This window comes from Labrus bergylta, chromosome 21 (genome assembly GCF_963930695.1).
Source record: "Labrus bergylta chromosome 21, fLabBer1.1, whole genome shotgun sequence".
In the NCBI taxonomy this organism is placed as follows: domain Eukaryota; kingdom Metazoa; phylum Chordata; class Actinopteri; order Labriformes; family Labridae; genus Labrus; species Labrus bergylta.
Genome location: NC_089215.1, coordinates 11,212,138 through 11,229,415, shown reverse-complemented (window position 1 = coordinate 11,229,415; position 17,278 = coordinate 11,212,138). Strand labels below are relative to the sequence as shown.

At 40.5% G+C, this 17,278-nt stretch overlaps 1 protein-coding gene across 1 annotated transcript; it reads left to right on the top strand.

Annotated features, from left to right (window-relative positions):
- Window positions 1-116: 116 nt before the first annotated feature.
- vwa2 (von Willebrand factor A domain containing 2) lies at window positions 117-16,679 on the top strand. Its single transcript, XM_020651199.3, has 14 exons — window positions 117-326; window positions 3,824-3,885; window positions 8,472-8,546; window positions 9,199-9,332; window positions 9,410-9,519; window positions 11,803-12,000; window positions 12,085-12,218; window positions 12,435-12,564; window positions 12,809-12,864; window positions 12,979-13,086; window positions 13,208-13,786; window positions 14,657-15,208; window positions 15,424-15,546; window positions 16,274-16,679. The coding sequence occupies exons 2-14, from the start codon at window positions 3,834-3,836 to the stop codon at window positions 16,402-16,404; spliced, it is 2,382 nt and encodes a 793-aa protein (XP_020506855.2). The 5' UTR covers window positions 117-326; window positions 3,824-3,833; the 3' UTR covers window positions 16,405-16,679.
- The last annotated feature ends 599 nt before the right edge of the window (window positions 16,680-17,278 follow it).

Genomic DNA, 17,278 nt, shown 5'->3' with positions numbered 1-17,278 from the left:
CGTACTCTATATCAGCGCTCATTGACTGCCTCTTGTCCAATCAAATATCTCGATCAATTGCGCCCGTTTCCTGAGTACCCTGCCACCATCACAAGTCCAGTCCGGGGAAAGAGAAGGACGAATACGGAGGACAAATTACACCCTATCGCTGCAGGTACTGCAGGTAGCTACATCGTAGGTGGGCATGGCGAGTAGGCGGGATCCTACGCGGAGCAGAGATCCCAGGCAGACGAGCTTTAGTGCGGAAACAAAGCGGTGAACGGAGCGAGATAGGGTCACTTTATGAGAGAATAAATTCAAGGACTGTTTACTCGGAATATCACATGGTAAGTGGAACTAATTATTTTGTTTCCAAGAGGAGGCTGGAGATAATTAACTGCAGGGAGGAAGCTGTCACAGTGCAGCATGTCATCAGTGTTCAATATGCAACTATAATGTTTTTATTAAGTTAACCTAAGAGTTGATGGATAGCCTACTCCTATAATGTCTTGAATTTGTAAACAAGCCAGCTGGAGTGACGCGGGTAAAAAAAAAAAAAAAAAAAGTACATAAGACTCAACAATGAACTAATTTAAATAACTTTTTACTGTATGTCGAGTTTAAGTAGGCTAAAGTATGTAGATTGTGATTGCTGGAAATCTCCTACCTTACGTGGAACAAATGAAACGACGGAGAAATATACACATTTGTATCTATATTTTTGTGTTTATTATTAGCAGTCAAACCCAAGTTTGTTGTAAACTTACAGGTAACTAGACCCAATAAAAGCAGCTCTAAAAGCTGTTGAGTAAACCCTGGCTAATTTTGCATGTCAGGGTCATGACCTCTGATGTTGAACCTGCCTTGACACTGTAAGGATAAACCAGATGGAAGAAAACAGGCTAGAAAATGGTGAAAAAGCATGACACAGTCTATGCATGTCTTGAAAGTCTTTTGGAGTATTGTCTACACAAAACGTTTTCCCATGTTATTTCCACGAGAGGCTGATCTGTGTGGTTTTCAGCCTCAATATTTTACAGTTTATGCTTCCAACAACTCCAAAAGACAGTTGTCATGTGGTTGGAAAATTCTATTCTTCTGTTGCATTCAGAGTGACTATTTCAGGTGACTCATTCTGAAAGTTTGTCAAAGTGGCACACCTCCATGTACAGGTCAGGAGATTTTAGGATTTTGTGTGAAGTTGGTGCAAAAACTAGCAATCCTTTCCTAATTATAGACTCCATGTGGGACCATTTTCCACCCTGTAAAGTCAAAACAGACAGCACAACCAGTTCTAAAGCCTCCCTCCTTTTATTATATGTGGTTGAATTTCTGAGTTTGCACTTTTTAACTTTTATTTCATCCCTTAACTTTAGTTAATCTACCCCAAGTTAGTTATTTCAGAACATGCCCATGATTTTGATAGTTGTTTTTTTTTGTTGTTGTGGAAAAACGTGTTTAGTCCTTGAAGAATGAGAGGCAAAAGGGCTTTAATTAGTGGGTACATCTAGTTTAGCTGGGAACAGACGGGAGCAGAGAGGTGTTTGCTGACAGAGGGAAAGTGAGGAAAACCGAAAGATGAGGGATGAACAGATCCTCAAGAATGCTTGTGAAGAAGGAGCCAATTTTGAGACGGGTGTGCGTAGTGCTTGTGTCTGTGTGTTTTATTTGTAGACATGCATGACTGCTTCCTGCTTACAAGCATGTACTGTATGTGTGTTCAGGATACACATTCAGCACCCACTCAGGCAGTAATGAAATCTCTTGTCCCTCCGACGTACCAGTGAATCCACAAACACAGCATCAATAGCTCCCGGTGATGTTTATCTGCCCTGCGGCTTCTCACAGAGCCACTGCATGTCAGCTCTGCAGATCTGTATCGCAGACACAGACTCCTCTTAAAGAGAGGCTTCGTCCTGCACACAATTCTATCTCTGTCTAAGGAATACACACCGCTTTACCTGAAGCCCACACCCAACACACACACACACAGGATCTCATAGCCAAGCTTATCAGGAGAGAGAGTTAATCAAACCTTATCTGCAGCTTCTCAACTTGAAGTGAACAATGAACACACAAAACAAGGCAGGTGGGGTTGTTAATGTTTGATATTATCCTACAAATGATTTAATAAACAATAAGTTATGTCAGGTACACCTGAATGGAATTTACTAAGAAGCTTTGAATTAAGTCCTTAGGACCTGTAAGGACCTATAATGGTTGTTTGTCAGACGTTTTTCAGTTTTGAGGGATTATAATGCTCGCTATTCACATTGCAGACATTTTTCACTGACATGACACTGAGGGTGGGAAGCTCAAAAGCGTATTTTTGTGTAGATTAACCATTTAGCTCATGTTAAATAGGAGCTTCTATGAGTTTATCTTACTTGTAAGCTAGAAAGTTACTTCAGCCTTGAGTTACGTGCTACAAAGGGAAGGGGAAAACAAGGGAAGTGGTTGAATTCCATCATAGCTGTTGCTTGACTGTGGCTTACCAAAAAAAAAAGTGTTTTTACGGCCAGAAGTCTTTACAGCAACATTCTCGGTTGCAGATGATACTTGTTATTAATGATAACAATCTTATACATCAGCTTTCCTCAGCTTTCATGACTTATAACCTGTCAACAGAAATACTACATCCTAAGAAAATTTGGGCTTCTAGCCCTGAGTCTGATATCAGAAGAAAGTAAAGCTTGAAAATAGGCCTGCATGGCAAATGAAAAATGTGTGATAAAGTTTGATTTGACTTTTAGGGCTACACATTTTGCATTTTCATCATGCTATGCTCATTTCAAATCCTTCTTATCATGCAGGCCTTTCATTTTAATAATTGACTTTTGCAGCAAATGTATCCACAATGCAGTGATACAGTAAACATTCATACTTGACACCCATTTCCCAGGTGAGCATCCCGTATCCCACTGTGGACATACAGTTGAGGAAATACTCTCTATCTCTGCCTTCATTGTGTGCAGGTGGTGTGACAGACAATCTAGATGTTGCTTATCTATGTAACCCAGACAAAATAGAAAAGGTTCCACATGCTGATGTCAAGTATGTGAAATATCTGGGTATACCCTTTTGTAGTTAAGTGTGTTTTGGTATGCACCAATAGGGGAGGTTTAAGGGAGAATTTCTGTTCAGCAGTTTTATGAACACGAAATTCTGCATTGTTGTTGTGTATCTGAGACAAACTGACACATTTATCTCCCCTTAATTTGTATGGGTGAGGAACCAAAATCATAAACACATTTTTCTGATGTTATCTCTTTAAAAGCAGTCCTTTGAACATCAACATGATTTTGTCCCCTGTAAGTGATAGTATCACTGTCAGTCAACAAGTCTGGCTTCATTGAGTTCTATTTGAACGTTACACTTAGCTTCTTAAACGTGGTAATGTTGTACTCAAGATGCTACTTGACCGTTTTTTCACTGTGTCAAGAAGTAAATGTAAACTCTTGTGAACATTTTCTGAACTCTTCTCATCTTAAATGAGAAACATGACTATTTCTGTTTCTCTTTAGCATAATTTTCCACGTTTTAATGAATTTTAAACAAGACCATTTATGTATTGTAAAAACTATCCACGCTAGGTTGGAAAAACATACAAATGAAATGAGTATAATTATGATCACCCTGACCTCTGATAAAGGTTAAAAACAAGCAGCATATTGTTGTATTTGAATGGATCATAAGCCTGGTTAAAAAAAAAACAGTCCTGTTTCCACTCTGGATATTTCAATAAGACTCTACTAAAGCACAATTTCTTCGACCTCTTGAGTGCTCTTTCATGTGTTTTGTTCCTTCTTTTTTGTTAAGAGTGTGCATTTATGTATCATTTCAGGTGTCCCAACATGCACCCTCTTATCCATCTCTCCCTGCTTGTACCGCTGCTGCTTCTTCAAGGTTGGTTGTTTGATTTTATTACTGTTTTGCATTCGGTTTCAGCAGAGGAGTGTACTTTCTGTACCCCTCAGGTATTCAAAGACTTTGGATCAAGGACTTTTTCAAATTACTGTTCTGGAATTTTTGTAATGTTAGCATACCACTACTAATGTTTGGTTACTTCAATATGATGTGCAGAATACTTTGTGTGAAGGATGTGACCACAAACAACTATTTACTCTGTCACCTGGTGATTTTAGACGTTCAGGTCCTGTTAGTGCTTTGACAGCCCTTTCATCACCCAGGTCTTATCACAAACTACTTTAAGAAATACTTACACATTTTGAGAAAAACATTTTGATTTAAAGCTTGACGCAATCCTCATGTCTTTGTTATGCTAAATATTCAGAGCAGCCGGCTGTGCTAACACCTACTTAGCTTAGCCTATAGCAAACGAAAAATGTTGTCAGCAGCTACCTTAGCTGTGGCACAAGGCAACTAAATCCTACCACCAACACCTCAAAACTATTTAAATGATTTATTTAGCTAAATAAATTGTTAAAATTTGAGTGGTTTTCATGTGTGCGTTTTTGCCGTAAGTTTAGAATATTTATGTCGTTTCTCACCTGGTTAATATGAAGCCATGAATTCTGGGGGGTCAGCCCAATGGTCCCACAGCCCTATGGTCCCACAGCCCTATGTTCCCACAGCCCTATGGTCCCACAGCCCAATGGTCCCACAGCCCTATGGTCCCACAGCCCAATGGTCCCACAGCCCAATGGTCCCACAGCCCTATGTTCCCACAGCCCAATGGTCCCACAGCCCAATGGTCCCACAGCCCAATGGTCCCACAGCCCTATGTTCCCACAGCCCTATGGTCCCACAGCCCAATGGTCCCACAGCCCAATGGTCCCACAGCCCTATGTTCCCACAGCCCTATGGTCCCACAGCCCTATGTTCCCACATTTCTCAGATTTTTCTCAAAATTAAACCCTATGTTCCTACATTTCTAGGACTTTTTCAAAATTAGATCTTTTGTTCCTAGGTGAACCTGCGGAAGGATCATTACCGGTTTTGAGATCCCCGCACCCGAGGCCGCGTGGCCCCTCGGTGCTTGCGGCGGATATGTCAGAAAAACACATTTGTCTCCCTCCTTCCCTTCAATTTAAACCCTATCCTCCCACAAGATATTTTGGAAGCACTTTATAGTAAATGCGAGCTGCACTGCACTGCCATCTATGGTTTGCGTCCAGTTCCTGCGCTTCAGTCGACCGATCTGACCGGAAGCTAGTCAATGCGAGGCCTCCGTGCTACTTAGTTTAGTTTGTTTATTTAAAAGGACAATGTGCACTTACATTAAATGTTTGCAATAAACAAAGAGATGGGCGAACCAGATTTAGCTAAAAGCTACATTCCATCTGTAGTCCATTGCTACTGGATAATAGGTTGGGTGTAATTGGCTACCAAATTGGGAGAAAGGGGGATAAAATTGTGAAAATGTATGAAAAAGGAAATATGGGAACATAGGGCCTTATATTGGAAATAAATCTTAGAAATGTGGGAACATAGGGCTGTGGGAACATAGGCACGCTCCCAATTCTGGCTAGCAGCCACCCAGTAAGCCTAGCTTAGCGAATGTTTGAAAACAGGAGAAAGGCTTTGGGGAAAAGCTCTGGGAAAGGAAACAAAATCTATATACCACCTCATTTGAAACTCACTTCATAAAACTGTTCAACAAAGAATATGATTTTACTGCTAGTTAGCTGGTAACCTGCAAAAAAATCTGGAACAGGGGGGCCTAGCTTTCTTGACTGTGTCAGAACAGAAGCCTCTACTTTATGTTCACAAACATCTTGTGAATAAGCTGTTTTATACTCAAAGGTTAATGTTTGACTAAAGTTGAGATTACTAGTATTGTCAGGCAATAATTTTTCATCCAAAAAGTTTGAAAATGTCTAGTGTGTAAATCTTTTGGAGTAAATCAAGGGTTTGTTCAAATTGTGGAAAATGTACGATGCTGATGCTCTTGTTGTCGACCACAGACTTTTTACAAGATGCTTTACCGCTTGATGTCACAGAAGAATTCCCATTATCTTCTATAGTGATTTCCGAGTACTGAGTTGTTTCCCGGCGAATATCTCTTGGACTTGAGAGTTGAGCGCACAGGAATTTGCCCGAGGGCAGAGGTGGGAGTCGTCGGCCAATATAATCTTTGAGTTGTTTTCAAAAATGACAGCTTTAGGACCATCTCAAGTATTTATTAGTGGCCATTTAAGACTTTGAACTTGAACAAACCAGACTGTTTCACCTTGTCAAGACGCCCCCCCCCCCCCCCCTTGCTAGGCTGATAACACAGAGGCCTGTTGCAGAGGTAATCCAGCCTCTCTAATTAAATGTCCCAGAAAGGTAGAACCTAATCCTATGTTTAAACTCATACATTTTAATTTGCATACAATATACGTGGGATACACAGTCATTTTTTAGGAATTTGGCTGAACAGACTCACTTTTTGTTCAAAGCAAGAGGGCCTCACTGACCATGACAAAGCAGATTGCCAAGAACCAAAACTTTCTCTGTTAGGAGGACTTATGGGGCCTGACTGACGTTAGTATTAGAGGCAGATAAAAGGGAAAGAGGTGGGAACTGAGGCCCCTCTGTTTCAGGTGGTACTTTTTCTTAAGGATTAGTGTCCAGTTTGAAGTCATACTTGGTCTTACCACTAGATTAATTTTGGTTTTAGCAAGAAATACATCAGCAAAAAGTTTTTAGTTGTTGCATTCTAGCAATACAAGAACAATGATTTCTTTCTCAATCAATGTCAGCTGGACATTTCAAGGTGGGATGGTTATTGTCTCCGTACCTTTCTACACATCCTCATACTCAGGACAAATACTGTAGACATCAAAAGAAAATGTCACATATAAACTAGTAGTTTGAAAGATATCGCTGCAGATCTCGCACTATTTGCTGATGGAATTTCTGGCTGAAAGAAATACATTCAGTACCCACAGTTGCAAAGATTTCCAAAAAGTTCATTGTGCAATATTTCCTTTGGTTTTACTGTTTAAGTCTCTTTTTAAAGGTAACATTTATCATTGTCCCTTCGGTTTAAATTTCACTTCTTTAGTTTATTTAAAAATGAAAATCTTTCTTTTAAGCAAAGAAAACAATTTGTGATATTAGGCATGAAAATAGACAACCTGTTAGTCTAACATAATCTTAAACCGCTTTCAATTTTAAAAGTAACATTATTGGTGATATTAGTTAAAAACAACTTTATCTTGTGACAAAAACACTGAAGAACTGTCAAAAGTATTTTCTGTTAAACGGTAGTTGATGTTGTAAGAATGTATCTTTAATGGCACTGATTTGACTTTTTTTACAGATAAAACAGGAAACATATGCACCCTTTTCACTTTGTTCTTCCCTACCAACTTCAGTGATGGAGTAGTGCACTAAATTCTCTGATGCAGAAATGCCATGTTTTCTATCAAACTATTTTATATAGGATAGTTTCTTTCAAGCTTCTGTGCTTCTTTGTCTTTTTCAAGTCTCCACAAGACACATCCCCATTTTTAGCTGATTTGAAGAAGCTTAATCAACATGAGGCGGACAGTCTAGAGCATCACAGGAACAAGCTAACGGTTACTCTCCCTGTCCTCATTAAAGAGAGAGGACCTAAGCTGTCCAGGCAGAAGAATCTGTTCTATGGAGAGATGTATGTCTATAAAATCAGCCTCTGTGCTGAATAAAAATGCCTCTGTGATCTAACAGGGTTACCAAGGACAGCCGGCCATGTTCACATAAGTTTCTGAACAGGAAGTCACATGTCCCTCGCTCCTCTCCATGCTCTATGTGTGTCTGAATAGAGCGACGTACTTTCACTGAATGGAGTGAAAGAATGGTTTTCTTCACTTGTCCGCTCACATTAGCTGTGAATACTTCATTATCCCTCGCAAGAGGGGGATCAACAGGGAGGCAGTGAACTGTATTGGCTTCAGGGGGAGCATCACATTTAGAAATACTAATAATAAACTTTATTGTATAGAACATTTTATTCAAGACATGCAGCTTGAGTGCTTTACAATAGGTGAATAAATGAACATGAAAAGACACAATGAACATAAAAACAAGGATATGGTGTTATTATAATGACAAAATAGACAAAATAAAAAAACATTGACGTTATTAGTGCAAATAAGATTTGAAAAAAGTCAAAATAGATGGAAACTCGAATTTGAAAAGAAGAACTGTGTTTGATAAAAAAGTATAAAAACATAAAAAATCAAGCAGGAGAATTCTAAGGAATGCAATAGAAGGGAGTTTCTGTATTATTTTGAAATGATCAATACAAAAGCAAGGATAATAGTAAAAAAATTTACTTTTAAAAACATTTTTGTTGCAGCTTATTTATTCCTACTTTTACTCTTGGAAATCATCTTTTTTTTTTTTTCAACAAAAAATAAGCAATGCATTTTCAGGGTTAGGGCTTTGTTTTGCATAAGTGGTTACCATTGCCGTTGATACTTCAATCATTTTCAGGATACTGTGCACAGGCATTATGTTTAGATGTTTGTCTTGATGTCTGCGTTTTTTGTCTCTCGCAGTCCAACAGGTGACCTCTATGCAGGAGATCCACACCAGCCATGAGAACATCTTAAAGATCAACTCAGCAGGGGAAAGTAAGAGGCCTTCATCACCAAATATACAATAATGTTTTCATACACTTCAGTCAGGGAAACTTAAATGAGGAGTTAATCTTCGCTCGCTTGTATCTTTATAAAGTAGGATGGTACAGCAATCGTTAGGTTGATTGACAAAACTGTGCAAGACTTTTTTTGTTGGTGGTGGGTGGTCTTATTGGCCTTGTATCTGTCAGCCAAGAGAAAGTGTTTGTTGGTGACTTTCCCACACAGACTGACATTTAGACAGACTTACAGACAGGCGTCACACTCTCCCCGTCTGTAATGGCACTCTTCACGATCAGCTGCACATTCTAACATGACGGCAACAGCGCTGATTGTTTACGCCACCAAGCGAGTACAAACATGCAGAGAGGAAAGACAGAGAGCTGTTGCTTGTTGATGGTTTTATGAGCGTGCACCTTGGAAAAGAAAATTGGGTTCTGGCATGCTAACCATTTTTTATTTTTTTTTGAATTCTTTTATTTATTTTTTTTACCTGGAAACGCCCATTATATCTTGGAACAGGGAGAATCCCAAAGTACCCATAGACAGGAAGAGAAATTCCAGAAATGCAATACAAAACATAATTCTGACAGTACACCTTGATCTGGATATAAAATGTGTGTGTGTGTGTATTTCCGTGGTGAAGTGATGCAGTGCTCAGCAGCCATGGATATCCTCTTCCTCATGGATGGTTCTTACAGCATGGGAAAAGGCAGCTTTGAAAGGTCCAAGCACTACGCTATCAAACTCTGTCAGGCCCTAGACATCGCACCAGACAAGGTTTGTACTAGTCTAGCTGATCTTTTCTGTTTGCCTCATATTGTTTTTTTTATGTCAATCTTTATTTTTTTTTACAGGTTCGAGTCGGTTTGATCCAGTTTGGTTCAACGCCTCGGCTGGAGTTCGCCCTGGACTCTTATACAACCAAACAAGAGCTGAAGAAGCATATGAAGAAGGTTTCTTACAGGTGAGTTTCTACTCTCATCTAGTTTATATTCACAGCCGTAGTAGGACCAGACTTTTGTGTCTGTGTGTGAGCAAAAGGGCCAGAACCTCCTGTGGATCAACCACTTACACTCCGCTATAGTTCATGTCTCCAATTTGATGAAAGTGCAGCTAAGAAATCCAGTGGAAGACGTTGTTTTACCAACTGCAACCTTGTTTCTTCTAAAGTTGCTAGTCAGACTGCTAACAATGGCAACCCATGGAAAAGGAAGTCTTAACTGGCTACGCAGGAAGCCTTAAAACGTAAGCTGTTGCTCTCAAATATTTATTCCTTTGTCAGAGTATGGCCAATTGAGATTGACACTCATCTAACCGTCACACAAACCATCTTTTGGTATGGAAACAACTTAATGATAGAGTGATTTAGAATGGTTTAAGTCTTGCTGAAGCGGTATGAGTGAAAGCATTTTGATGATTAAGGGCCTCTGTCCACTTCCGATGATATATGGGCTGGCTTGTATTCGAGCTCTCCTCACTGGTGATCATTCTTACTAGGTTATGAGAGTTTTCTCCCTTTGTAATGACCGTAAAGTCTGTTTTAAATTAGTAATGCTGAGAACCTTTCTCTTTCTTTACTGGACTATTCCAAGCATCAGTGCACCACACAAATTAAACTAGTTAGCCCAAATGTCAAAACAGGAAGTTGATAACATAAACATGGGCTTCTTTAAATCTCGAACATGTAACATAATCTAAACAGGAATTAGTTGAAACTTGTGATGACAGAAAAACACACACATACCCACCCACACACACACACACTCTTAAGAGGCTTGCTGAAAAGGAAAACAAATTAATTTTAGATTAGAGGGACTGAACACAGGTGGAACCTGGTTATTGGATCAGTGCATGAGCTGAGGAGGAAGAAGGTAATTTTGCTGTTTGTGTGTGTGTGTGTGTAGTTTGGCCTGCCATCTGGTGAAACGGCTGTCAATGTTTTGAACTAATGAAGCAGTCTTATATCAAATCAAACCAGTGTCTTAAAGAGGTAAATTAAAGCAATATGCATTAGGATGTGAATGTTTATTAATATGTAATTTGTTCTAAACTGTATAAGGAAATGCTCTTTAGTTTCTAATCGTATTTAAAATCCTTCCAACAAGCATGTCTTCTTTGAACCAATCAAATCTCTCTTGATTACTGAAGTATAGAAACCCTAAGCAGACATGCATCTAGACAATTTATCTACTACAATTTCCTTTGATAATGAGCCATTTCCATTTGTTTACTCGAAATCTCAAAGTCAAGTCAAAGTCAACTTATTGTCAATTTCAAAATATGCCAGACATACAGTGGAATCGAAAGTTCGTTTGTGCAATACAACCAAAATAAGGTAAAATCAGATAAGGTAAAATAGATCAAATAAAATGAGGTAAAAATAAGATAAATAATATTTACAGTAATAAATTCCAAATTGTGCAAAAGGTACAAAATGGTAAATAAAATAAAATAAAATTGAAAGAAAAAGTAAACTTGTGCAGTAAACTGATTGTACTTTTGAAAACGAATTCATTAATTAAAAGCACAAACCGAAATGTAGAAATAGATTTAACTCACCTCATTAGTGTGGCCAATGGCAGCCTGGCATGTTGTGGTCTGGCCTATCACAGTCAATCACCACAAAGTTATCGGGCGGCTGTAGCTCAGTTGGTAGAGTTGTGGTCCCCCTGCGGTTCGATCCGCGGCTGAGCAACATGTCCAATGGGCAAGACACTTAACCCCGCATTGCTCCAGCTGCTTCAGTGGCGGTATGTGAATGGATTAGTGTTGTACTTACTCTCTGATGTACGTCGCTTTGGATAAAAGCGTCTGCTAAGTGAATTGTAACTTGTAACTTGTTATCGCATTGTCATGAGAAAGCAAGCTTTGTTATCTGGAGATAATGAGTCCATCTGTTCTGATAGAATAACTGGATTTATAACCCCGAGATAGCAAGAACAAATATTTAATCTCAAGGGAACATCTGATATGAACTCATTATAACAGTGTTGTTATCTTGAGATATTGAGCTACTGTAAGTAAGGCAGAGGAACAGAAATGTATTTGTTACTACAGGGAAATTTAATCAATGGATACATTCATTACTGCTTGGGGCTTCTGTACTGGAGACATGAAATTTTTCCAACACGATCCCATTTACATTTTCAACAGTGCTCTTATTTTGGCAGTGACGTGCAGTACATGACTGACTCTCGTATTTGTCAATATTGTTCTACCAAAAAAAAAACATTTTTCTCACACCCAGAGGAGGCAGCACCCAGACCAGCCTGGCTCTGAAGTACATTCTGCGGAAAGGTTTCCCAGGGGGCCGAAACTCCTCTTCGGCAGCTCGGGTAGCCATCCTCTTATCAGACGGGAAGTCTCAGGGCAACGCTGTGCACGCGGCAGCTCAGCTTAAAGAGACAGGCGTGGTCCTGTTCGCTGTAGGCCTCCGCTACCCCAGGTATGTCTGATGGTTGAAAAATGAGTTGTTTTAATACATTGTTTCTACATGGAGAAAACATGGAGATGTTTTTTTGTTTTCAAGGTGGGAGGAGCTACACGCTATAGCCAGCGAGCCAATAGAGAGCCACGTTTTCTTCGCTGAGCATTTCTATGACGCTATCAATGGCCTCTACACAACACTGTCCACCTTCTCCGTCTGCAACGCCACACCTTCAGGTACTTCACGTGTTTCACTATGTACTGGTGTCCGCTTATTTACATCTGTATTATTAGTCTGATGTTACTGATGATGTAATTCATCTAAAAAAAAATATTGTACACTGGATAAATCAAAATTAGTTTGAGTGTCTATATGAGGAAATTATTCACAAGCCCATTTAGCCTGTTTCCTTTCAAATTTCCCGACCTAAATATCCAGAATCTTTTGCCCAGGTTGTCATGTGGAGGTGTTTCCCTGTGAGAGGAAGACACTGGAGACAGTGAAAGAGTTGCTCGGAAATTATATGTGTTGGAAAGGAGCCAAGGGTTACTCCCCATACACGTCTCTCTGTCCACACTACAGGCAAGTGTTCATGACTGCATGGTTTTTTAATCCATCCCCTGTATTCTTTAAAACCAGAGACACCTGTTTAAAATCTCTGACTTCACATTTGAAGTGTCTAAGAAAGCATCATGAGTTTCTTGGGATATTGAAGAGGCCAAAGAAAGTTGTTTCAAATAAAGAAAGACGCTGATGACATTGTGGGTCAGGCTCCACCTTTTCTCCAAAAAGGGACTGACTCAGGTCTTTTTTTCTTTTCTTGCAGGTACAACAAGGTGTACAAGAGACACCTGACAGTTTGTCATCGGACCATCTGTCCAGGTGACATCGCTATTTCTTCACATTTAGATGATCCGTGTTATTGTATGTGCCTGTTTACATGCATTTGTCCAGCTTAATTTAAGCAATTCTCTCTCTCTCTGCGCTGCTCTGTAGATCCGTGCGACTCTCGGCCTTGCCTAAACGGTGGAACGTGCGTACCAGAAGGTCCAGAGGATTATCGCTGCGTGTGTCCACCTGGCTACGGAGGAGACCCACACTGTGGTCTGTGCCTCTTTTTACACTTAATCATAACTTAAATCGACCGACTGTCTGCATGCTATCTCAGTCTAAACTGACTACATCCTCCGCCCCCTCCCCCCCCCCCCCCCCCCCCCCCCCTCAGCTCCCGCTCTGTCTCTGGACTGCTCAGTTGACTTGCTCTTCCTGGTTGAGGGCTCCAACAAGCTCACCTTGGAGGGTTTCCTCCGCCTCAAGTCCTTCTTAAAGCGCTTCCTGCAGACTGTGATCGGATCCGACAGCCCCAGTAAAGTCGGCCTGGCCGTGTTCGGTGGAGAAACCAGAGTCGAGGCCCATGTGGGAAAGTTTAAAGGAGACCTGAAGGGTTTGCTGAAGGCTTTGGAGGCGCTTCAGCCAATCGGAGGAGAGACCCTGACAGGCCAGGCCCTCCGCTACGTCACTCGTAACGGCTTTGTCAGTGCGCCAGTGTTCGCTGATGTCACAGACGATCTGCCCCGCGTGGTGGTGCTGCTCAGCGCCACTCCTGCCGTTGATGATGTGGTGGAGCCTTCAAAATATGCCAGAGACAGAGAGATCTTCCTGATCGGGATGGGTCCAGTCTTGTTAAAGGGACAGCTCAATAACATCACAGGAAATCCTCAGAGGACGATCACCTACTCGGCTGCTGAGTTCAGTGCTAAAATCCCAGAACTGAAGGCGAAGATCTGCAGCGTGGACACCCAAGGTACTGACTCAACAACTGCAGGGTTATCCTTTAAACACAAACCACAGTCACAGTAAGGTTTACATTCAGGGTCACTCAAAAAATAAAGTAGTGTGTGTCCTCTAAGTCTAACAAATGTGTTTATAGTGCATTTTCTTAAGCATAAGTAACCCAGTAAATCAGCATTGTTTATATTAACGTGATCTTCGTCCTGTCTTTGATGGTTCAACATTGCACGTCTTGGCTTGCTATCGCCACCTTTAGGTCACTTAAACTGCTCTTAACTACTACAGGTCCTTTTTAGAATCAGCACATATGCATAGTATGCCCAGAGTGTTTTTTCTCCTCATTTCTAAATTCTATAAAAATGCCTTACACTAACACCAAATATCATATCTGAATTTCCATCAGAATCCAGTGGTTCAAAGTTTAAATCGATTTTTTTGGTATTGTGTGACAGAGATCTTTAAAAAAGCACTGGTTGAAAAAGTTAATTAATGTGTATGAGAAATATGTTTGAACATTATCCTTTTCTGGCACAAAAGTAGATCAGAGAACAGAGTCTTGATATTATAATATTATGTCAAATACTTTTTATTATGATTCTATCAGCCCTAATCCAAAAAGAAAAAAGAAACTATTTGAAATTTAGTTTTGAAGTTACTGAGATGTTGCATGCCATTTCTATATTATAGAAACAAATAATACAAAATAAAATGTTAACATTAAAAAAATAAAATAAACACACACACTGGAGATGCAAAGATCCAAACACAAAGAAAAATAAAGGAATAAAATGATTCAATGCAATGAAATTGATACATTTTTGGTTTAAACTGTGTAAATTGCAAATTCATTACTACATAATTCATTTTTTTTGTTGTTGTCCAGGGTGTCTGGGCCAAGCAGTAGACCTGGTCTTTGCTCTGGATGCTTCAGCAGGCGTCAGCCCCGATAACTTTGCCACCCTTCGGGACTTTGTACGCAGCCTCACCGTTCAGTTCGACATCAACCGGGACGTTGCTCAGGTAGCTCTCGTGACTTACGGTCGGAGAGCCACCACCGTCTTCAACCTGGACACCCACGACAGCGGCTCCGCCGTCCTCAAGGCTGTGGTCGACGCCAACTACATGGGCGGGGTGGCTTCAACGGGCTCAGCGTTGCTTCATATCCACTCCAACGTCCTCACGGTGGCTAAAGGCTCTCGGCCTGGGGTCAACAAGGCAGTGGTGGTTGTGACGGACGGTTCAGGCGGGGATGACGCTTTGGTCCCGGCTCAAAAGATCAGAGACAACGGAGTGTCTTTGTTTGTAATCGGTATCGGAGATGTGCAGAAAGAGAGGCTGCTGCAGATCACTGGATCAGAGGAACACATGATCACTGTTCCGTCTTACGAGGACCTGAAGTATTTTGAGGATGTGCTGGTGCAGATGTTGTGTTCAGGTGAGAGTGTAGGGAAAAACTCTCTCCAAATCTCCAAGGGGGGGGCACGGAAGTAGATAAGTAACTTAACATTATCTGCAATCTAATCTGTACCTTTTTTCCTTTTATATCCTTACACTTAAACTGGTGTAAACTCATAAATAGATTCTCCTTTACATTATCTGTTTGTTTTCTTTATTATGCAATAATGCGCTGTTTTTTGGTCTTTCTATCAGAGGTGAAGAAGCCAGTTAACCTCTGCAAACCCAACCCATGTATGAACGATGGGATCTGCAACCTAACTGGTGGAAGTTTCCGCTGTCAGTGCCAAGGATTCGAAGGACCACACTGTGAAACAAGTCAGTAACTATCCCAAATACCCCCCCCCCCCCCAGTCTCTATTCTTCTGACAAAACTGTAAACATTAACTCAGCAAACTTCTAGGCTGAATATCATCCAGCTAAAATCAATATAAAAAAATGTGGTAAAAAGTACTATCATCCTCTGCACGAGCCACACACAGCTTTCAATTTACCCAATATAAGCCCCAATCCTTTGAAGTGATAGAAGGATGGATAGATTCCACTTTTGGAGTTGAGGGGTCGAACACTATTTATCCTACACATAAATGTATAGTTTATTTTTTGCCTAAAGATAACAAAACAGACGGTTTAACTGTGTTTGAAGGTAATTAACGGGGGCTCATATGTTTGTCTGCATGAAACAAAAACCCTGCGCGTTTGAATGAAGAATTAAAGTGTTTGCCAAAGCAGAAGTTCCTAACTTTGTAAGATGAAAACCAGTATTGAGACTACCCTTGACAACTGCATTTGGATGCGGCTGCATCTTGCCAATAAAAATAGAAAGAAAAAGGGGTTTCCTGGGGCACGGATGGCCTAGCGGTTAAGTACTGAGGCTTCAGTCCTCCATGCAGATGGCCGGGTCTAAATCCGACCTGTGGCTCCTTTCCTCTGTCCTTTCATATAAAGGTCATAGTAGTGCCCTGTAAAACAAAACCTTTGAGCAACATTTGCATCATTTGTATACACAGAGATTTGAGAGTTTGTTTGTGGGTGTTGTCCGTAGGAAGCAGCAGGCCTTCTACCAGAGGAGATCGTCCGAGGCCGGCTGGTTTGAAGAAGAAGAGCCGGCAGAAGAAAAGTCACCAGGAGCTTCTTCATCACTACAAACTGCACCGCAGGCGGCACACTGCCTGATACAGCACACAGGGAAAAAAAAACGACTATACGCATAAAGTCTTTATTGGACATTTAATACCAGGGATGTGTTCAGGTATACGCTGGAGCAAGAGGAAAACTATGGTTACTGTTTAAATAGTTGAACTTGCACTCCGCATCAGTAAGTGCCTTCAAACTGTGTGTATTTCTACTGCAGTGATCATTTGTCACCTTTGTGTTGTGCAATTTTGTCAGCATGTTTCAATCCCAAGATGTAAACTTTAATATAATATCACAGTGTTTATTCATGTGAAGATGTTATTTTTTATTGTATAATCACCCCCAACCCTGTTCCTCTTTGAAACTTTGGCAAAAAAAAGATGCTTTATACCGAGTTTATTTTACATTTTTATATATTTATATATTCCTTTCACCAAAGAAATTTAAAAAATAAGTGCATATGGTTTTTTTTATTATTATTTATACGAGTGCTTCTTAGTAAACTATAAAACCAACATTTTTTTATAGCTTTTATAAGCCTGTTCCCTATCACTTTTGGAAAAAAAAGATCAAAGTCCTCCATCATCTATACCACTTTTTTAGTTGGGGGTTGGGGAGCCGACCCCAGCTGTCATTGGGACTGAGGGAGGAAGCCGAAGTACCCAGAGCATGCATGCATGCTCGGAAAGAAGGTGCAAACTCCACCCAGAGAGGCCCTGTCCTGGGATTTGAACCAGAAAACCTCCTCGCTGTGAGGCAACACAACATGCAGCCCAGATCAAAGTCATAATGGCACAAATTAAATTGTTTTCTAATTTCTCATTCCAGCTTTATTAAAACGTGTCTTAAGTGCAGAGTAGAATGTTCCTTCTTTAACCACTAGCTTGAAAAATCTTTGTGAAACTGCTATTTG